Genomic DNA, 24,394 nt, shown 5'->3' on the forward strand with positions numbered 1-24,394 from the left:
AACTACTGGGAGGGTAAGAGAAGACACTAAAACTCAAATCTGTAGTCTCCCAAATTAGAGCTTTTTTTCCCCCTACAACATGTTGTCTAATTATATAATAACTATTAATATAATACATGATTAAATAATTATAATATTATGATTTAGCCATGTCTCTCTCTAGGCTGGCTACTTCTATTGTGATTTTTAAAATTCCCTTTATAGTCAAACTCCTATATATATATATAAACACATTCTCTTTCCCCTAACTTCTGAACCAATTCCAATCTGACTTCCACACTCACTACTCAAAAGAGCCCTTGACATACAGTCTCCAAATGACCTCTAGATTGTTCAAGACAATGAACATCTTTTTAAAAAACTTTTACTGAAGTATAGTTGATTTACAATGTTGTTAATTTCTGCAAAGTGATTCAGTTTTACATATATTCTTTTTCATATTCTTTTCCATTATAGTTTATCATAGGATATTGAATATAGTTCCCTGTGTTATACAGGACATTTTTGTTTATCCATTCTATATATAATAGTTTGTATCTGCTAGTCCCAAACTCCCAATCCTCCCCTCCCCCATGCCCCTCTCCCTTGGCAACCACAAGTCTGTTCTCTATGTCTGTGAGTCTGTTTCTGTTTTGTAGATATGTTCATTTGTGTCATATTTTAGATTCCACAAATAAGTGATATCATACAGTATTAGTCTTTCTCTTTCTGACTTACTTCACTTACTATGATAATCTCTAGGTCCATCCATATCGCTGCAAATGGCATTATTTCATTCTTTTTTATGGCTGAGTAACATTCCAGTGTGTGTATGTGTGTGTGTGTGTGTGTGTGTGTGTGTGTGTGCGTGCACGCACACATACATACACACACACGCATACCACATCTTCTTTGTCCATTCATCTGTTGATAGACAACATTTAGGTAGTTTCCATGTCTTGGCTATTGTAAATAGTGCTGCTATGAAATAGGGGTGCATGTAACTTTTCAAATCAGTTTTGTCTGGGCATATGCCCAGGAGTGGGATTGCTGGATCATATGGCAACTCTGTTTTTTTTTTTGAGGAACCTCCATACTGTTTTCCATAGTGAGTGCACCAATTTACATTCTCACAAACAGTGTAAGAGGGTTCCCTTTTCTCCACACCCTCTCCAGGATTTGTTATCTGTAGACTTTTTAATGATGGCCATTCTGACAGGTGTGAGGTGGTACCTCTAGTTTTGATCTGCATTTCTCTAATAATTAGCAATGACGAGCATCGGTTCATGTGCCCACTGGCCATCTGTATGTCTTCTTTGAAGAAATGTCTATCTAGGTCTTCTGCCTGACAATCAACAACTTTTAATCATGATCTTATCTGACCTCTTGATGGAATGCCTTACAGGGACCACTCCCTCCTTAAAATACTCTCATCCCTAAGGTCTGATACTACCGTCCCTGGTTTTCTTTCTCCTCTCTGGCTGTTCTTCTTCAGTCACCTTTGTCAACTTTTTCTCCTCCAGCCTGTCATTAAGTATTGTTATTTCTCAGGGAAGTTCTACGTTTTTTTTTCTCTCACCTTATGCTGACAATTCTCAAATTTATTCTACTAATTCTGCCTTCTATATTCTAGATGCATTATACTCAACTGCCTCCTGGAAATCTCCACTCGGATGCCCCCTCACCGGCACCTCAAACTCAATATACTCCAAATTGAACTTAATCATTTCTGTCTCTATCTCTCTGCAGTGTTTTCGAAATCAGTAAATGGCACCACCATCCACTCAAGTTCTCAGAATCATCACAGAAGAGTGCTAATCATATAACAGGCTCTTAAATATTTATAGAATAAATGAATGAATATTTGATTCCTTTTTCATCTCTTAATTCAATCATTCCCCAAGACCTAACAAGTCCACCTCTTAAATACATCTTGAATTGTGTCATTTCCTCTCTGGAAGATGCTATTTTCCAAAGATAGCTGCAAAATCTCTTATGCCACATGCTTTTCTGCAATGTGACTTTGATATCTCCTCCCAGCAAGAGAAGTCCAATTCCTCTCTCCTTCAATTTAGGCTGGTTGTACTGACTTGCTTGTAACCAGGGGAGCACAGCAGAGGTGAGGGGAAAATGACTTGTGGTTCTGCCTTGGTCTTGGGAATGCTTGCTCTACAGATGCTTCCTCTCTGAACCCAGTCTCCAGGCCTGGAGAAGCCCAAGCCGCATGAAGAGGTCACGTGGAGCTACTCTGTCTGACAGTCTTCACTGAACGCAGCCTTTGAGTTGTCCCACTTCAGGTGCAGACATGTGAGTGAAGAAGCCTTCATCCTTTTCAGTCACCTCATCCTTTCAATTCTTCACAAGATGAGGCCGCAAACATTGTGAAGCAGACATAAGCTATCTCTGTTGTACCCTGCCTGAATTCTTGGCCCACAAAATAAGAATAATCACACTTTATGCTACCAAGTTTGGAATGGTCTATGACAGAACAAGAGTTACAACCAAAACACAGTCCAGCCCCACTGCACCCCTGCCCCCCGCAGTCCAAGTCATCAGTAACTCTAACCCAAACTACTGTAGAACCCATCAGTTGCCTCTGCCCCTGTGTAATTCATCTCCCTCACCGCAGACAAACAAATCTAAATAGGTGTCTCTAGTTTAAACCTTTTATGGCTTGTACTATCCTTAGAATAAAAGTCCCAAATCCTCAACTTGGTCCCTAAGCCTGTTATGTGTAAAAGGAGGTTCCAGATCAGTGTGCACAGTCCTTTAAATACTATCCATATAGTGATGACTCCCGCATATAAACAGCCCACACTTCTCTCTTTAGACATGTATACCCAATGCCCTACTCAGCATTTCTACTTGAAGGTCTAATAGGTATTTCAAATTTAACATGTCCAAAATCAAGCTTTTAAATTTCTGCTCCCCATGAAGTCTCCCCCATCTCAATTAATGGCAACTCCACACTTCCAGGTAAAGTCCTTTTCTCTCTTTCCCACCTCATATTCAATCAGCAAGCAAATGCTTACAACTCTACCATCCAATATATCCAGAATCTGATCACTTCTCACTGTTTCCACCCTGATTTAAGCCACCATCATCTCTTACTTGAATTATGGTAATAGCTTCCTAATCACCTCTTTGTATCTTAATTCCCCTTCCAGTCCATTTCCAACTCAATAGCCAACAGTGATTCTTTTAAAGCATACGTCAGATCAGGAATACAGCACTGCATGAGTCTACATTGAATTCTGTGCAAACAGCGAGTCCATGAAATGGTGAAACATGGCAGCCTTACAGATCATATCACTTCTCTGTTCAAAACCCTCCAATGGCTTATCTCACTCAGAGTAAAAGCCAAAAGATAAAGGCCCTACACGACCTCGCTCCCCTGGACCTCATCTCCTACTACTGACACCCTCACTCACTCCACTCCAACTATACTAGCCTCTGCTGCTCTCAAACATGCCAGGCAAACTGCTTCAACATTTGCTCTCACTGTTAACCTCTGTTTGGAATTTACTTCAATTTTCCTCTGCAATGAAAGCCTCTCATATTACTCTTTGTCCCTTCCTTACTTTTTTCTCCCTCCTCAGCACATATCACTATCTAACATACCATGTTATTTGTTCATATGTTACTTGTTTACCTTGTCTATTGTCTGTCTCCCCCAAAAGAGTGTAAGTTCCATTAGAACAGGAAGTTTTGCCTGGTTTGTTCCTGCTGCATCCCCAGAACTTAGCACAGGGCTTGGTAGATAATGTACAGTTAATAAACATTTATTTAGTTAATAAGTTTTGTTTTCTCCCTACTTCTCTGGCCTTATATCTCACCACTCATGCTCTACCTCCTCCACTGTAGCCATGTTTCCCTTCTTTCAGTGCCTTAAGCATGACATATTCCTTCCAACTTGAGAGCCTCTGCAAATACCATTTCTGCTGCCTGGAGAGCTTCACACTCTCTTTTCCATTCCCTTAGGTCTCAGCATTTTTTATTTTATTTTATTTTTTTTTTGCGGTACGCGGGCCTTTCACTGTTGTGGCCTCTCCCATTGTGGAGCACAGGCTCTGGATGCGCAGGCTCAGCGGCCATGGCTCACAGGCCCAGCCGCTCTGCGGCATGTGGGATCTTCCCAGACTGGGACACGAACCCGTGTCCCCTGCATTGGCAGGCCGACTCTCAACCACTGCGCCACCAGGGAAGCCCTAGGTCTCAGCTTTAATGTCACTGACTCAGATAATCATCCTCCATAGCCCCTTTACCATACACCTGTCACAGCATCTCATTTCGTCACTGAATTTTCACAGCTTTTCATTACTTGTTGAATGCCTGTCTTCCCCACTAGACTGTAAACTCCATAAATGCAGGGACAATGTCTGTCTTGTTCATCACTATATGTACTATATGCATGGAACTCATTAAAAGCCTGATTAAGAAGAAAAAAATTATACAAGTTAAATAGTAAACTAGAAATACGTAACTGGCAGGTAGGAATTAGAGATAAATAGCTGGAGGGACTTCCCTGGTGGCGCAGTGGTTGAGAGTCCGCCTACCGATGCAGGGGACACGGGTTCGTGCCCCGGTCCGGGAAGATCCCACGTGCCGCAGAGCGGCTGGGCCCGTGAACCATGGCCGCTGAGCCTGCGCGTCCGGAGCCTGTGCTCCGCAACGGGAGAGGCCACAACAGTGAAAGGCCCGCGTACCGCAAAAATAATAATAATAATAATAATCTGCCTACCAATGCAGGGGACACAGGTTCGAGCCCTGGTCTGGGAAGATCCCACACACTGCAGAGCAACTAAGCCCGTACGCCACAGCTACTGAGCCTGCGCTCTAGAGCCCACGAGCCACAACTACTGAAGCCCGGGCGCCTAGAGCCCGTGCTCCGCAACAAGAGAAGCCAGCCGCAACGAGAAGCCCACGCACCGCAACGAAGAGTAGCCCCTGCTTGCCACAACTAGAGAAAGCCCGTGCACAGCAACAAAGACCCAATGCAGCCAAAAATAAATAATACATTAAAAAAAAACAGCTGGAAATCTATGGTGTATATGTAATATCTAAAGCCACAGTGATGAATGGCATCACTTAGATTAATTGTATAGATTCTGTGAGAGAGAAGGTAGCTGAAGACAGAACAGTTGGGAAGGACCACGTTCAACGTATGAAGGATCAGGGAGCAAGTGAGAGGAAAAAAAGCAGAAGACCTAAAAGATGGATGTCGAAGAGGCAGTCTTGAAGAAAGAGTGACTTAACAGTGAAACCTAAAGGAAATGCCTTTAAAGACAAGGGTACCAGAATTACCACTAAATTTAATGTTGTTCAAAATATTATAGTCAATTCAGTAAGACAAAAAGATATAAAAAGTTTAACTTACAACAGGGTCAATTATCTACCAAGAATATAAAAGAAACAACTGAAAAACCATTAGAAATAAAACAGAGTTTGGTTAGGTGGCTAAACATAAATATGCAAAATTCAATAATTTTCTCATACGTTAGCAGTTAGAAAATCTGAACATATTCTACACACAACAGTAACAAAATACCAAATACCAAATACCAAAGAATAAACTTAATAAGACCATTGCAGAAGAAGACAAAAAAGAAAAGTGAATAAATGGAAAGACATAGCAGTTGGAGCAGGAGTCAGCATAATAAACGTGTTAATTCTTGCAAAAAGTTAACTTCAAAGAATCAATGAAAAGCTCAAAAGTTTTCAAATGATATAGTTTTCTGAATGTCTACAACAGACACAGGTCAGATTTGAGTATGTTTGAGCCTGAGGATTACTCTATACAAAGAGGGAAAGACTAATGATACTAGAGAAGATGACAGTAAGTGGAACAGTGTCCTAAACAATGCATGAAGGGATAAAAAGAGTTTATTCTTTCAACAAATGTTTATTGAATCCTTACTATGTGCCTGGCACTACGGACACAAAGTTGAAAAGGTATAGTCCCTGTCCTCAAATTCAAACTGATTTAATGCTATAAACTGAAAAATAGAGCAAGACTGGGGTGGGGGAGAAAAAGAGAGAGGGGGGCAGGGGGGAGGGAGAGAGAGAGAGAAGGGGGGGAAGAAAGAGAGAGGAGACAAAGAGAAAACATAGAAGTGTCTCTGTCGTTTCAGTGTCTCTATATTTCTGTGACTCCAAACGTAGTCTCTGCCTCTTATCTCCCTTCTCAAACTAAATGTAACTTCAGTTTTTTGATATTTGTTTACAATCCCACTATCTCCCACGTGGATGGTGCCTTTCTTCCTGGGCCTTCTGAACTGGTCCTTTTGCAAACTTTAAATTTCATTTTCCATACCACTTTCACCCTGGACACTATATTTTCATTTCTCTTAGCCCCAGGCCTTCATTTGTGAGTCCAGCCCTGGTTCTCAAAACCTCTTCTGGATTACAGTGCTTATCTGGTAAAAGAATATAAACAGTGAAGAAATTATAGTCTAGTTGGGGAGCTACCAACCGAAGTTCCTTCACTATATGGTAAGCTCTATGACAGAAGATTAACAAGTCATTTCCTCACTGTACTAATCTTCTTGCCACTAAACATAGCATTCCTTCTGCCTAAACACGCTTCCTCTTCCCTCTCCTCCAGAAAGCTTCCTCAAGCCCGCACACCGAAGTTAGGTACAGCTCCTACATGCTCATTTAGTACCCTATTCTTCCTCTAACACAATATAATTTACTTATCTGTTTTTCCCACTATACTGCAAGCATGATAAGGACAGGGGTCTTGTCTTTTCTTGTTGCTTTTTACACACCTAATATTTAGTATAAAGCGAGTATTCAATAAAAATGCAGAAAATGAGTGATAACTATGTAAACCATTAAACAAGCTGTTATTAAAGCATATTTTCTAATACAGTTATTCACAATATATTTTCATGTGGAAATATAAAATAGCAATGTACAATATGATCCTTTAATATTTTTTATTTTACTTTACCTTTATTTCTTAATTTTGCTACTATTTTTTTAAAGCAAACCCTTATTTAACACTATGTGTCAAGCACTATCCATTTAATAATCTACACAACAACCTTGTGAAGTAAGTAATATTACTGTCTCCCATTTTAAAGATGAGGCAACTAAGAAACAAGGTTTTAAGTAACTTGCCCAAGAAATCCAGGATGCTCTATTCAATATACATTTAGTACTTTTGTAATTTTAAGTAAGAGACAAAAAGACATTTTGGTGTAAAGTGCCATTACAATATTCAGTAAAAGCACATATTTGCAGGAAAAAATTCATTTTTGGACTCAAGTCTACACCTACAGTATCCTTTTATATTTTACAAGACCATTTCTATCTCTTCAAATTCTATATAGCTTTGTTGCAATAAAGTCTATGAGAATCTCTAAATTTCCAGTAATACATATTACAAGTAATCTAGAAACACAAGTATTATTTAAAGGCCAGAAGTTTAGAAAAACCATATTATACATATTTTCTTTCTATTACACATAAATATTCTTACCTTTAATTCCATAACAAATAAATGATACTTAACAGTGATGACAAGGTAAACTATGTCCAAAGGATTACAGAACTAAAATCCATTCATCTATAAGGAATCTTGTGTTTTTTTAATCTGACAGTCACCAAAATTCAACATTTAATCATATAAAGTTAAATTAAAATGGTCCCATGAATAAAAAAACACAAAACTTGAAGTCAAAGAATTATAAATTAGAATAATTAATGCTCATGATTTCAAAAAAACATTTTTTAAGATGTGAAAACTTTGTTCAAGTTTACAGCTGTATGCTTCAGCTGTCCAGCTACTTGACTTTAAACTTTTAAGTATCATTTATATAGAAATGGACTCAAAGGTGGACCATCCAATCCTTTGTCCCTATGGAGACTTTAAATGTCTGGCAAAAAGAAAATGGTACTTAGGAACAGACCTAATAAGGCCACTCATTTGCAAGAAGTTAAATCATAATTAAGCATGAAGGTTCGCTACATTTAAATATATAGTAGTTGCCTTACAAATTTAAATAAAATTTTCCATTCACAATTTCTAACACATCAATGTTGAGAAGGTATGACCCCACTCTGCTAAACTAGTGTTGAGTTTAGGTAATGAAGTAAAGATAACCATATATCTGGGACTAACACATATCTATAATCACAGGTAGCAAACTTTTAAAATGGCTTCCCACATTATATAGGATAAAATGTAAGAATATTAGTTTAAAGACCTTCCATAATCTGGCCCCCCTATTTATTCCCATCCCCTTCCAGTCCCAATATAGTCTCTGCACCAACTAGGTTATTTCCAAAGTCTATCACTTACATCTGTAATCCCCAAATGAGTAACCTTCCTACTCCATTCTTGCTAAATCACTCCTATTCGCTCTTTACTACCTGTCTCCTCTGAACTCTTCCCCAATCCCACTAGCCCACAGTGACATATGCTTCTTCTGAACTTTTCCAACCACTTAATACACAAGTCAAAATTTGATAATTCTCATATACATTTTGACTTTTCTGTGTATAATCACCTTTTTTCTTAGGCATGATGTAACAGTAAAAGGGAGGGGTGCTAAGGAAGGGAGTGACAGGAAAATATCAATCACAGAGTTAAGATTTCCAAAGGTCTAGACCCTGCTCTGAGACTATGTTTGAAGTTCTTGGATAAAGTCATTTAACCCTTTGTATAAATGAGGGCTAAGTACTTGGTATTCAATCTAAAATCTTTAATGACAAATACTCTTTTTGAGAATTATTTATATCTTTCAAAGTGGCTTAGGATGTTATATTACATGGCAAGTACAAAAAAATTATAAATTTTTGGTTGATGTGATCTGAGGAGTGAAGGCAAATACCACACTTGGCCAAAGCCAGGGCTCCCAAGCTGGGAGATGAAGACTGGCAACAAATGATAGAGGAGACAGTTGAAGAGGAAATCTGGGAGAGTCTATAAACAAAAAAATTATTAAAGTTGAAAGAAAGTTTTGGAAAATTACACCAAGAGCTTACAAAGATTTCTGTGGACTTTCACAAATAATCTTCATGGTATTAGTGTTCTAGAATTCAATTAAACAAATACTTGAAGTCTAGGTAAACAGCATTATTTCAGGCATTTCATTCCAATATATTTTAACTCTACAAACACTCACACACAAAACATCATACTTACTGAGATCTCTACATTTAATAGTACTATATTCAAAAGAGATACAAAGATAGTCACAAGCTTCTCTCAGTTCAGGAATAGATATGCCATCAGGACAACGGATTATTCCTGTTTTATAGTAATCCTAAAAAAAAAAAAGTAAAGAATGCATAAAACATCTAGTGCACGAGGTAGGCAAAACTTATTATTAAGCTTGGGCTGGTAGAATTTTCAAAAATCGTGGTACTCTGAGGAATTGTGGAACTTTAAAGTTAGGTGGGACCTCCGTTCACCTAACCACTTTTTCATTTTACCAACAAGAAAAATTTATGTCCAAATGGGTTCACTGACTCACCCAGTTATTATAAAATTATTTAACAGCAGAGGTAAGATTAGCACCCAGGTCTCCTCATTAATTATGCATCTCTTCTCTCTACTATATCATGCTAATGTATATGTATTCTCCCCCTTACAAATTATTTGTCTACATAACTACCATGCATTTTTAAAAAATTTTTTAAGGAAGTTAAATGATATATTTTAAGTTACCTTAAATATTACCTAGAGAATTGAGCAAAATTTAAGGTTTTTAGTAAAGAACTTCAAAATCATATCCAAGTATTCAAATACATGCAAACAGAACACATAATTAGATATTCTTCTTCCAAATACTGTTCTTTGGTGTTGCCCACATTATTACGAACAATAATAGTAATTATTTCCAAAATCTACTTAAAATGCTGTTAGGGGCTGGCCGAGAACTACAGATAAGTTACTGCATAGCTGAGTCATGGAGTAAACTTATCAACTCCATTGGGGGTCAAATGGAAGTATGGGAAGCTGAAAAGGCACTTCCCCCAAAATTAAGATCTGCCTCAAGCTTCTTGAGGTTCAGAGCCACAGCAACATTATTTTTGAAGTTGCTACATGAATGGAAGCAAGACATCTTCTGGTACTTTTCAAAGTACTTGTTAGTACTGATCATTATCAACTACTTTTCCTGTCTTGTACCTCAGGATCCTCCCTCTCCTCTTCCCACAGAACTATTTAAGGAAACCATATTTTCAGACTGTGGCACACTGTAAATCAAACCTTTATCACTGATTTAAAATTACAATAGGGACTTGTAGTATTAATTCAAATATTTCTCAAAATAAAAAGTTAAATTTTTTTTTAAGTTTTAAAACAAAGATAGTAAGAAATACATTTTAGAGATGACTTTTAAATGTTCGTAAGTGTCCATTGTTAGTTATATGCAATAAAATATTAGAATTCCAGTAGCCACATTTATTCTCTGGTAGTAAAAAATTATCAACTTACTGTATTTAATAGAATTAAGGAGGGTGGAGTAATGTGACTATAGAAATGTTACCACTAAACTCTTGAAAGAATTGCCTGTGCAGACTTAAGAGATGAATTATCCCCTATCTTATCTTTATGAAGGTTATAAAATTAATTTATTTATATCATATTATATTTACACAGCAAAAAAAGATAAATTGTATTTTTTTTAAAAATGCCCTGGATACTTCCATAGAGATATCCAAATAGAACTCTGCTTCCAATCCAAGTACCTAACAAGAAGGGGTCAACTGATTCAATCAATACACATAAGAAAGAGCACTCACCAGAATAGCTCGAAACACAGTAGAGCCAATCCCCTCTGCCACCTCATACTCTCCCTTCTCATTGGGACGTGTAAAGTTATGTTCTCTGCCAGATCCAAACATCCTATGGTAGCAAATAATTGAGAAATATATCACTAAGATATTCCTTCAAAAGGGAAAATTGTTTTCATGTACAAAAGTAAAAAGGAATTATAATTTAAGCATTAAATTATGTCATTAAATTAGTTCAAGAATGTTTATCAGAAGTTTATTCAGGCAAATGTAATAAATGAAGGAATATTAAAATATGTTTTTGTGTGAGGAAACAGTAGTAAAGATTCCCTATAAGAAAACAAAATAAATTAATAAAATTCAGAAGCTAAAAAACTTTCCAGTCCCTTCACCTCAGGGGATGAAAAAAAACCATCAATCTAGGAGAAATTCTTATACTAATTTTAACCAGAAAAAGAAAGGAAGGAAGGAAGGGAGGGATGGAGGGAGAGAGGGGGAGGAGGGGAGGGGGAGGAGGGGAGGAGGGGAGGAGGGGAGGAGAGGGGAGGGGAGGGCAGGGGGAGGGGAGGGGAGGGGAGGGGGAGAGGAGGGGGAAAGGAGGGGAGGGGAGGGGAGGGAGGGAAAACTATGCTATCTGTGCCTTTTCCTTAAAACTACTGTCTTCAAGGCAAAGTTATTCTATAAAGAAGCACATATAGTAATCTAAACTAGAAAAAAGTAAAATAAGGGTATGCAGATTAGGTTACTTTTCACAATCTTAACTATAAATGTAACAAATTTTGCACAAGATTCTTATACTTGCATTCCAGAACTGAAAAACAAGCAATCAAATGCTGGGGTAGGGAGAAATGACCAAGTTAAGAAGAGAATGAAAATTCTAAATAAATAAGTAACAAGCTCTTAATTTTTACAAAAAGAAAATACAAATGAATTTATATTTTTTCAAGTCATATTGTTGGCCCTTTAACAATAACTATTTAGAAAAGAGGCAATTTGCAAAACAGGTCCTTCAAAATGAAAAGCTGAATGCATAACTCCCAAGAAAATTTTAAAATTGTGATTAAAGGAATTTGAACCTCTGAATTCAATGATGCCACCATTCCTAAAGTAAATATGGCTGATCTAAGTTTTCTATTCAACAATTTCCCAATTTAAATAGTTCCCTCTTTTGTTATAACACAGAAACCTATAAACAACAAAGCTTTTTTATTTCAAAGTTTCCAAAAGAATGCCAACTGTTTTTGACAGTTCCCATGAATATTAATTTTCATCCCCAAAGATATGCTTTCGTCAACTGACATGAAAAGAAGCCTTCACTGATTTGGGAAAAAAAGAAGAAGAGAGTCTTTCAGGAATCAAATGTCATGCAATTTTCTCAAATACTTGAAATTTTTACAAAAGGGGAAAGCTATACTTTTCAGATCAATATGGATCACAAACACACAAAAAATCTTTTGCATTTGTTTTAAGAAAAATGTAGCCTATCAGTTGAAGAAAAATTTCAAATATCTACTTCTACCTTTTAACTGTGTTCCTTTAGTTTAGGTAAAAATATAAAGTATTATCAGTGTTGAGTCATACTCTTAGGAGCTCCGATCAACAATCTTCCCTATGCTTCTAATAATACATAAAAGCCTATGGAGTTCAAGTATTTTTTTTCGTACAGATGTAAAGTCTAGTGCCAATGTTAAAAGGAAATATTTGTCTACTCAAAATGTAAACAGTGTCACATGCTGGCATTTATTCGGTATTCAGAGATACTTACAAATCACACACACACACACACACACACACACACACACACACACACACACACACGTATGCCAAATAGTTACATATGCAACCTAGCAAAAAACACATGGTTTTTTTTTTTCTTACCTCATGTAAACTTCCATTTCATTTACGTGTCTCCTTCGTTTTATATTAGAATGAATGGAAAAAAGGCACTAATTTTACAATTAAAAGGTGTCTGATCCTAGTTTTTTTGTTTTTGTTTTTGTTTTTGCGGTACGCAGGCCTCTCACTGTTGTGGCCTCTCCCGTTGCGGAGCACAGGCTCCAGATGCGCAGGCTCAGCGGCCATGGCTCACGGGGCCCAGCCGCCCCGCAGCATGTGGGATCTTCCCGGACCAGGGCACAAACCCATGTCCCCTGCATCGGCAGGCGGACCCTCAACCACTGCGCCACCAGGAAGCCCTGATCCTAGTTTTGAACACTTTGAAAAATCAAGTCTATATTCTTAGACAGAAGTTCCCATAACGAGTCCATATTGTCTATATCAGTTCTAGATTGTGGTTCCCATAACTAAAAACTTTATATTAATCTATTACTCCAGACTAGTACAGATTAAGAGACAATTATCTCTCCTTCATTCTACTAACTACTTGTTAATATTATTTCTTTTTTAAGTATCTACATCAAATTGATAACTCATGCTAACTTTTCAGCTAATGAAATGCTGATACCTGCTGTATTTGGAGGTTGAATTTGGGAGCCCTAAGTGAAGGAAGCATTATCACTGTTAAATTCACCTTGTTAAATACAATCTATGCTTTCAACCTATAGAGATCTTTTAGTGTCCTGTCTTCATTTAACTAATATATTTGCTATTTCTACTGGTATAGCAAAGATTATTTGAAATAAAAACAAGTTCAAGATCTGGCTCTACCACTTTCTAGCCGGATTAACTTCAGCAAATTATTTAACCTCGAAAGCTCAGCAGGAACACTGTATTCCACCAGAGAATTACTGTAAAACTTTAAATGGAAAAAACCCAAAGCAATGTTAAAGTGATTTATAATTAATAATACAAAGAACAGCAATACAAACCTGCCCAACATTGTATTTGGCTGTGCAGTAAAAATGGATGGGTCTACAACAAATCTAGTGTTATCCACTATTAGTGTCACTCGTTCTGACGTTCTTACATTCCGAGCTCCTTCTTTTGCATTTTCATACACAAACACCATTTCCCCAGATGTCTTACAGCTACCATCTGAACTTGACTGACTACTGTTTCTGCTGCTGTTCCCAGCACTGCTACTGGAACCACTTGGAGATGCTTTTTGAGGACGAGGACTGCTTGGACGAGAGGAGCTGTGATCTTTCTCACGTTCTGAAATATAGATGTTAAACAAAGTTATGCAAATTTTGTTTTTAAAAATTTGAGATTTATATATATCTTTTAAAAACTGTGATTTAGAAAAGCTGTTTTATATCCCTGCATTTCTGCTTTTTTGATTTCAAATAAATTTTCCCAGATCATATATGTTCATTTATTTTCTAGGAATGAAAGCTAAAACATCAAATTGTTTTCTAAAAAAATTAATTTTGTAGACTTTTTTAAAAAGATGTATAGCTGACTAATGTTGACCCAGACTAAGATCAAAAGTAAGGTAAATTTTATATTATTGCTCTACTTAAAAATATATAGAAACCCAAGGAGAGGAATATTCTCAGAAGTCACATAAATAAGCATTAAAAGTTAGTAAAAGATTAATAACAATTTTAACTCTCCTAAACACTGAAAGTATTAACACTATTCTGAAAACACAAAGTACAAACTTTGGACTCTTACTATGTTAATAAGGAAATCCCCAAACCAGCTATTTGTCTCACAAAAGGAAGGTCCCAAAGGAAGAAAAAAATTTCACTGCAGACATTAAGTATATTTATGTTTTTAAATGACTCTTAATGTCTTAGCAAATTAAGTGGTTTTAATAGCTTATGATATACTGCTTTGTTCTCATTCTCATTTTTGAATAAAGCACTACTAAAATTTTATAGGATCATATTATTAGCTATAATTTTAATAGGAAACATTGTTGAAAGTCAGAAAATTTTCTTTAGCGGTTCCAATAGTCTACAAAGGGGACATTAAAACTAAGATTTTGTGATAAGTTTCCTTTAGAGGCTAGATTACTAAACTTTAAAGGTGACCTAAAAATATACCTCCATCTCATCAGTTTCATCAGCTTTTGCCAAATTCCTCCATGACTCAAGCTACTCAGAACACTCTGTACAGCTTTACTGGTTATATAATTAGGTTTGCTGTATCTCCAGAGATACCCTGACACCTCCCTTTTATTGCCTATTTCCACAAGGCTGGTAGCATCCCAAAAGTAAAATTTGCTAAAGTAATAAAATAATTTATCTCCTATTCTCCTTCCAGATACTAAACTTTGCATATAACAAACTGTCAACTCTTATTTATACTTTTGTTGGTTTTTAGCTTATCAGTATTAGTTTGACTTTTAAGACCTACTTAGATACTGAAAACATCTCCACATAATCAGACCCTAATATAAATGATTTTGGTTTATACAAGGTTTTCAGAAACTACCTCAAATAGTAAGTCAAATTATTTAATTTGCCACTTCTGAGTGGAAAATAAAAATCAGCAAGCTCACATTGTTTATGTACCTCCACTTCAGACTACTGTTTTACAGTCACACAATGTATTTACCTGGGGTAATAGCATTCATTTACAGTAATAAGTAGGAAGGAAGAAAAAGACCTGAGCTAGTTGTCAAGAAAAGAGAAAAAAAAAAACCACTTCACACCTTCCTTTTCCTCTTCTATTTTTTTTATTAAATCTAAAATATTGTCAAAAATCAAGATAAATTACCTTACGATGCTTACTCTTTCACTTCCTTTTTTAATATGATTAACAAGGATTCTTATCAATAATTCACTACAAACTATTTTAAAATAAACCACTGCTCAATATCTCACAAGATAAAAATCACGTAAAAAAAATTTTAAATCTACATATTACAGTTTTAAAGGCTGTTCAAATTATTTCTTTTATAAGACTGTCCCAGACTATTAAAAGAAATTCACTTTTAAGTTTCATTAATAAGCTGTTTTTTCACAGCAAGAACCAAGCTAAGCTAAAACAGAAGCAATGAACAGAAGAAAGAAGTTAACTTTAATCTGAAGTATTAGGCACAAATCATTGTTATTACTGCATTAAAAAGGTAAATGCATTGGGAATTCCCTGGTAGTGCAGTGATTAGGACTTGACACTTTCAATGCCAGGATCAATCGGGAAACTAAGATGCCGCAAGCCTCGAGGCGTGGCCAAAAAAAAAAAGGTAAATGCATGCTTTTAAAAACCACTGGGAAGCTTAGTTGATTTTACATACCAACATGGTGCTGTCGTGTTGGAGAAGTAACATTTCTAATACAAGGAGTGAGCTGAGATTCTGTTCTTTCGTGAGATGAATCTCGAGATCGGTCACTTGACCTTCGTCTATCTCTTGATCTCTCATGTCCCCCACTAGCACCATGTAGACTCATTTTGGTGTGCTCAACAACTCCTTTAGCAACACGTGAGGGAGCACTGATAAATTAGAAAAGAAAATTAACCATAAAAGTAGAACATGAAATCACAAATGCTTTCCCAAAAAACCCCAATTAACATAAAGCTACTAATATTTTGAAATGCAAGAATCAAATGTTACTTTACAATTCTGAAACCTAATTTACTTTAAACTTGCAGGTTTTAAAAATTCTGGAACACTATGTCTTTAAAGATCACATACTCCAACTCAGTCTTTTTTTAAGGATGAGAAAGCCAAAGCCCAGAATGGTTAACTGACTTTTTAGTTAGTAATAGAGGAGGTAGTGGTAGTAGTAATAGCAGCAGCAGCAGCAGCAGCGGCGGCGGCGGCAGAGACCACCCAGACCTCTTAAATATTACTCAAGTGTTCTTTTGATTTCCTTGATTGTCAGGGGGAAAGGTAGGGAAAGAGCACCAGCTTCTGGGACTCTGAGGTATGGGCAAAGTAACTGGTATCCCTGACAAAATAAGTCTACATGCTATTTTGATTTTGATTGAACCCTTTTCAAAAATTTTAAAAAGCATTTTTCTAAAAAGCTAACGGCACTGACTATGTAAAGTTACAGAATTTAATATTTTGAAAACATCCTACATAAATTTGCCCATGAGAACTGAATAACTGGGAATGATGATTAAAATATTCTAGTTGACAGCATTCATTCACACAATTATTTATTAAGTTATATATGCTATGTGCACAATGCTGTGCTACCTGCCAAGAAAGAAGCAGCTCCCTCAGGGAGCTTATGATTTAAGTGTAGCAGTTATATATATGGACATGCAGAAATGTAAACAATTCAAGAGCTATCCCAAATTTCAAATATAAAATGACTAAATGTATCTCAAATATATAACTAATAAATGAGTGACAGATAATAAATGCTTTAAGTTCTCACATGAAGAAGACATCACTGTAAATCACTGGTGAATCAGGCACTAACAAATAAGATTTTAATAATCAGAATACACTGCAAGTAGGAAAACTGATAGGAACAAAAATGAGAGAGCCTGACCTAAGGCAGGTGGAAATTTACCACCTTAGCAAACAAAACACATGCTTCATAGTTTAAAAATATTAAAGTGCTAAAAAAAAAAAAATATTAAAGTGCTTTTTAGAAACAGAAGAAACAGGAATAGAAAGAACTTCATGGCTTTAGAGTAATAAAGACTTAGAATCAATTGTCCATTAAGACTTAATTGCTCAACATGTTGAATGTTACTTAACATTTTGGAACCTTCATTTCCTCATCTGTAAGCTGTAGATTCTTTTTACTTTCTAAGTTCAATATGAGGATTAAATGAAGTATAATAAGTAAGCTGACCAGCAATGTGCCTGGTACAATAGAATCACCCATTAAATGTTAGTTTATTTAGTTATAACAGGTGAAGATAATAAAGTTCAAAATCACAAGACTTGCTCAGAGTCACAAAGAATTTAGTGGATACCCTATTAACCTGTAACCTAATCCTTTCAATTCATTCCAGTACCCCCTCCACAATGTTACCCTGCTCTCCTTCACCAAAACCACACCAGTTAAAAATTTAATCTTGATGATTCAGTTTTAAATCCGATAATGTTCCAGGATCATCTCCTCTGCTGATTATTAGCTATAACACTTCATTTTGTTATTTTAGTGGTTTCTTTCATTATGAAAATCGCTGTCATCTCACTATAACAGACTAAAAAGACAAAAGGCTGACTTTGTCACTACCCGAAGAGTGACTTCTATGGAAATAAAGGCAACCTACCAGCTTGTATCAGTCATTTGTCTCTCACAAACCTACAGACAGAAACAAACAAACAAACAAACAAAACCCTCTACTCCCACCTTCCTTCTAGTGAAAAAGATCAGAGTAGGATCACATCCTTGGAACATAATTTTTTTCTTCAAATAGAACAAATCAAAAGATCCTACTTTCAGGTTAAAAACCTTCAGAGTAGGAACAATGGAATTTCTGGCTCGTGTTCTAAAGTAGGAAAAAGAAAGGAATCCACAATAATAGAATAAGGATTATATATTGGAAAAAATAACTCCTTAAATTATTCTAGATGCTAAGTTTTAAATGTGCTAATAATAAACACATTTTCTAAATATGAATCTAATTGATAATTTAACAGACAAGGTACAAACACAACTACAACTAAGGCAAATGCAGGATAAATGTTCGGTAAGGGCCAAGCAGACTGATTAATTAAATAAGGATTTCAACTAGACATCTCTCTAGCTGAAAGACTAAATGCTGCTAAGCATTCTGCTGAAATATTGGCTTCATTTCTAAACTGTTTAGATGTTAAATCAATGCAAAAGGTGTCATAATACACTCCTGTCCTTTCTTTTCATTCTCAAATGGAATGTACTCTGAATCAGACCTTCAAAATCAGATGTCATGGAAGACTAATTATGTCCTACTCTATTTAGTTAAATAATTTTAGAGCAGGAAAGCACTCTAAGGGCAAAAATAATATGTGCAAACAAAAATGAGGGCAAGCAAGTTCACAGGGGATAACTCTGCTTCATGTTGCATCTAAGAGAGTTTGGGATACGTGAATTGAGAACAGGTAAGGAGATGAAGAATGCACCAGCCCCAACATCTTGCTTCTAGCCAAGACAGGGAAACAAGGACTGAGTTTACCTTCCTGTCTGAAACAACCCAAAAACGAAATATATGAAACAATGACAAGACACAATACATTTGGAAAAGAAAGAGAGTGATCCCTGAAAGATAGAAAATAAATAAGATAAGGCCAGCAACTGCCCAAAATTACTACCTTAAGAAGAGTTTCCAGAATAAAACACAGGGAGGCAAAACCCAGGCAGAAGCTGATGGACTCTGAGTTAAGGATATGGAGCTGAGAGGCCGGGGACAATAGGTGGCTAGAGTTCTAAGGAAAGAGTACCAGAGAGGGGACAGCAGCACAGACAGAAAAACCTCAGAGATCTGCAGAGCCTAGTACCAATCAACGTACACGTGAGGAAACTTGACGAGGCTGGGGAAACAACCAACTCAAAGAATTAGAGGAAACAGTGCCCAGGACTCATATAGAGCCAGGAATAGGGCCTGTTTCCCCCAGTCAGGATGGAAAACCTCATAAAAGGGCACTGAAGGGAGAATCTAAAGGGTCTTGGCTCTGAAATGGGAAATAATTAGACCTAAACTGAGCACTGTTCTAGTCATACCTAACAAATGTTAACAGCAACACTTGAAAGAATCAAATTGTTTCCAAGTAAGTAAACTGAATCCTAAAACAAAGCTCAAGAAAATTTATAGGAATACAAAAATATCCAGCAACCAAAAAAGGTAAATTCACAATGTATGGCATCCAGTTAAAAATTACGAGGTATGCAAAGAGGGAGCAAAACATAACCCATGAGGAAAAAACTCAACTAAAACCAACCCAGAACTGACACATATCTTAGAATTAGAAATAAAGACATTAAAACAGCCATTATAACCATATTCCTCCAAAAAGTTATATACAGATATAGAATACTAAAAAGATGCAAATCTGACTTCGAGAGACAAAAATGATATCTGAGATAAAAAATATACTCAATGGAATTAATGGAAAATTACACATTACAGAAGAAAAGATTCATGAATTTGAAGACACAGCAGTAGGAAATATCCAAAATGAATATAATATTCTTTATAGAAAAATAAATTGAGCATGAGTGAGCTATGGGTCAACTTTAAGTGCCCTAATATAGGTATAAATGGAGTCCATAAAGGAAGAAAGGTGAGGAAGAGAAAAATATCTGAAGAAATGTCTTGAAATGTAATTAAAACTACAAACCCATAGGTGCAACACGCACAACAAATCCCAAACACATTTTAATAAAAAATAAAATCCCAAACCAAAATGATAACCCCTGCCAACCTACACTTGTTACATCCAGTGAAAACATCTTTCAAAAACAAAAGGGAGGGACTTCCCTGGGGGCGTAGTGGTTAAGAATCTGCCTGCCAATGCAGCAGACACAGGTTCAAGCCCTGGTCCGGGAAGATCCCACATGCCGCGAAGCAACTAAGCCCGTTCGCCACAACTACTGAGCCTGCGCTCTACAGCCCGCGAGCCACAACTACTGAAGCCCACGCACCACAACTACTGAAGCCCGCCCACCTAGAACCCATGCTCCACAACAAGAGAAGCCACCACAATGAGAAGCCCATGCGCCGCAACGAGAGAAAGCCTGCGCACAGCAACCAAGACCCAACGCAGCCAAAAATAAATAAATAAAATAAATAAATTTATTAAAAGTAAATAAATAAAAGGGAAATGCATTCTCAGACACACACAAAAAAGATGAATGAATTCATCATGAGCAAACCTGCACTGTAAAAAAAATTAAAAGACACCCTTTGGGGGAAGAAAACAATAACACCAGTTGAAAATACAAATCTACATAAAGGAATTAAGAATACTGGAAATAGCACAAAGTTTGGAAAGAGAGAAAGGGAAGTACATTATTATAAGGCTCTTATATGACACATGAAATGATTTAATATCACTTGAAGGTAAACTGTGATAAACTAAAGATGTATATTATAAGCTCTAAAGCAACCACTAAAGTACAGAAACAAAGAATTATAGTTAATAAGCCAACATAGAGGATAAAATGAAATCATAAAAAAGATACAATTAATCTAAAAGAGGGCCAAAAGAAAGGGGAAGAGGATAGGGAAACAAGAACAAATGGGACAAACAGAAAATAAATAGCAAGATGATAGACCTAACCTTAACCATATCTATAATCACATTAAATATACATGGTCTAAGGCATAAAAGGTAGAGATTATCCCACTGGATATAAAAACCAGACCCAACTATATGCTGCCTACAAGAATCAAACTTTAAATATAAAGGTACAGGGCTTCCCTGGTGGCGCAGTGGTTGAGAGTCCACCTGCCGATGCAGGGGACATGGGTTCGTGCCCTGGTCCAGAAAGATCCCACATGCCGCAGATACAAACAAATATAAATACAGAACAAGCAGACAGAAAATCAGTAAAGATGAATAACATTTGAACAACACTATCAACTAGCTTAACCTAATTGACATTTATGGAACATTTCACCCAACAAGAGCAGAAAATCCATTCTTTTGGTATGCACACAGAACATTTATCAAGACAGACCATATTCTGTGCAATAAAACAAGTCTCAATACATTTAAAAGAATTCAGTCATACAAAGTATGTTCTCTGGTTACAATGAAATTAAATTAAAATTCAATAACAGAAAGATACCTGGAAAATTCCCAAATATTGGAAATTAGATAAAATCTTTTAAAATAACCCAGAAAGCAAAAAAGAAATCAGAAAGGAAAAGAGAAAATTCTGAAGTGAAACAAGTCCAGTGTATCAAAATTTGTGGAATGGCATGATATTACAGCAGTAGTTAAGAATTATAGCTTTAAATGCCTATGATAGAAAAGAAGGTCAAAGAAAAAAATCACCTCAGTTTCTGCCTTAAGAAACTAGACAAAGAGCAAATTAAACCTAAAGAAACTATAAAATATTAATAAAGATCAGAGTGGAAGTCAAAATAATAGAAAACAGAAAAAGAATAGGGAAAAATCAATGAAAACAAAAGCTAGTTCTTTGAAAACATCATTAAAATTGATAAAATCTCCAGGCAAACTGGGGAAAAAATTGAGGAGATACAAATTACCAATATCAGACATGAGAGTAGACCTCACTACAAAGTCTGCATGTATTAAAAGAGAGATAAAATATTATAAACAACTTTATGCAAATAAATTCATCAATTCAGAAGAACTGGACAAATTCCAAGCTACCAAAGCTCACTCCAGAAGAAACAAATACAGTGAACAGCTGAATGTCTATGAAAGAATTTGAATTTATAGTTAAGAACTTACCCTCTAACTCCAGGCCAAGATGGCTTCACTGATAATTCTACCAAGCATTTAAGATAGAAATAACACCAATCCTACACAAACTCTTCTAGAAAATTGAAGAAAAGATAATATTTCCTAACATTCTATGAGGCCAGCATTACCCAGATACCAAAACCAGAGAAAGACATTACCAGAACCTACATCCCTCAGAACATAGATGCAAATATTTTAAACAAAATTTTAGTAGTTTCCATACAGCAATATATAAAAATATCAATACACCAAGGTCTAAAGGATTTTGTACCAAAAATGCAAGACTGGTTGAATATTCCAAAATCGATACACAACACTATGAGATTAGAAATCAATTACAGGGAAAAAGAAACGTGAAAAACACAAACACATGGAGGCTGAACAGTACATTACTAAATAACCAAGAAATCACTGAAATCAAAGAGGAAATCAAAAACGACCTAGAGACAAATGACAATGAAAACACGACGACCCAAAACCTATGGGATGCAGCAAAACCAGTTCTAAGAGAGAATTTTATAGCAATACAAGCCTACCTCAAGAAACAAGAAAAATCTCAAATAAACAATCTAACCTTATACCTAAAGGAACTAGAGAAAGAGAAACGAATAAAACCCAAAGATAGCAGAAGGAAAGAACTCATGAAGATCAGAGAAGAAATAAAAACAAAGAAAACAATAGCAAAGATCAATAAAATTAAAAGTTGGCTCTTTGAGAAGATAAACAAAATTGATAAACCATTAGCCAGACTCATCAAGAAAAAGAGAGACGACTCAAATCAATAAAATTGGAAATGAAAAAGGAGAAGTTACAACAGATACCACAGAAATACAAAGCATCCTAAGAGACTACTACAAGCAACTCTATGCCAATAAAATGGACAACCTGGAAGAAATAGACAAATTCTTAGAAAGGTATAACCTTCCAAGACAAAACCAGGAAGAAACGGAAAATATGAACAGACCAATCACAAGTAATGAAACTGTGATTAAAAATCTTCCAACAAACGAAAGTCCAGGACCAGAGGGCTTCACAGGTGAATTCTATCAAACATTTAGAGAAGAGCTACCACCCATCCTTCTCAAACTCTTCCAAAAAATTGCAGAGGAAGGAATACTCCCAAACTCATTCTATGAAGCCACCATCACCCTGACACCAAAACCAGACAAAGATACTACAAAAAAAGAAAATTACAGACCAATATCACTGATGAATATAGATGCAAAAATCCTCAACAAAATACTAGCAAACAGAATGCAACAACACATTAAAAGGATCATACACCATGATCAAGTGGGATTTATCCCAGGGATGCAAGGATTCTTCAATATATGCAAATCAATCAATGTGATACACCATATTAACAAATTGAAAAATAAAAACAATATGATCATCTCAATAGATGCAGAAAAAGCTTCTGACAAAATTCAACACCCATTTATGATAAAAACTCTAGAAAGTGGGCATCGAGGGAACCTACCTCAACATAATAAAGGCCATATATGACAAACCCACAGCAAACATCATTCTAAAGGGTAAAAAACTGAAAGCATTTCCTCTAAGATCAGGAACAAGACAAGGATGACCATTCTCACCACTATTATTCAATACAGCTTTGGAAGTCCTAGCCACGGCAATCAGAGAAGAAAAAGAAATAAAAGGAATACAAATTGGAAAAGAAGAAGTAAAACTGTCACTGTTTGCAGATGACATGATACTATACATAGAGAATCCTAAAGATTCCACCAGAAAACTAATGGAGCTAATCTATGAATTTGGTAAAGTTGCAGGATATAAAGTTAATGCACAGAAATCTCTTGCATTCCTATACACTAATGATGAAAAATCTGAAAGAGAATTTAAGGAAACACTCCCATTTACCACTGCAACAAAAAGAATAAAATACCTAGGAATAAACCTACCTAGGGAGACAGAAGACCTGTATGCAGAAAACTAAAAGACCCTGATGAAAGAAATTAAAGATGATACCAACAGATGGAGAGATATACCATGTTCTTGCATTGGAAGAATCAATACTGTGAAAATGACTATACTACCCAAAGCAATCTACAGATTCAATGCAATCCCTATCAAATTACCAATGGCATTTTTTACAGAACTAGAACAAAAAATCTTAAAATTAGTATGGAGACACAAAAGACCCCGAATAGCCAAAGCAGTCTTTAGAGGAAAAAATGGAGCTTGAAGAATCAGGCTCCCTGACTTCAGACTATACCACAAAGCTACAGTAATCAAGACAGTATGGTACTGGCACAAAAACAAAAATAGATCAGTGGAACAGTACAGAAAGCCCAGAGATAAACCCACGCACCTACGGTCAACTAATCTATGACAAAGGAGGCAAGGATACACAATGGAGAAACGACAGTCTCTTCAATAAGTGGTGCTGGGAAAACTAGACAGCTACAT

The 24,394-nt window shown here is 36.1% G+C and overlaps 1 protein-coding gene across 9 annotated transcripts in view; it reads right to left on the reverse strand.

Annotated features, from left to right (window-relative positions):
* The window catches only part of BTBD10 (BTB domain containing 10), a 72,283-nt gene that overhangs the window by 8,253 nt on the left and 39,636 nt on the right, over window positions 1-24,394 (reverse strand). For 8 of the 9 annotated variants that reach the window (XM_019947975.3, XM_019947978.3, XM_019947974.3 and 5 more), the window contains 4 exons: window positions 15,875-16,071; window positions 13,557-13,842; window positions 10,738-10,840; window positions 9,134-9,254 (listed from right to left, as the gene is read on the reverse strand). In XM_019947975.3, the coding sequence (XP_019803534.1) occupies window positions 9,134-9,254; window positions 10,738-10,840; window positions 13,557-13,842; window positions 15,875-16,028 (664 nt within the window). In that variant the 5' untranslated portion in view covers window positions 16,029-16,071. The remainder of the gene's footprint in view (window positions 1-9,133; window positions 9,255-10,737; window positions 10,841-13,556; window positions 13,843-15,874; window positions 16,072-24,394) is intronic. The other variant, XM_019947980.3, reaches the window with a different exon arrangement.

Source organism: Tursiops truncatus, chromosome 8, assembly GCF_011762595.2.
Source record: "Tursiops truncatus isolate mTurTru1 chromosome 8, mTurTru1.mat.Y, whole genome shotgun sequence".
NCBI lineage: Eukaryota > Metazoa > Chordata > Mammalia > Artiodactyla > Delphinidae > Tursiops > Tursiops truncatus.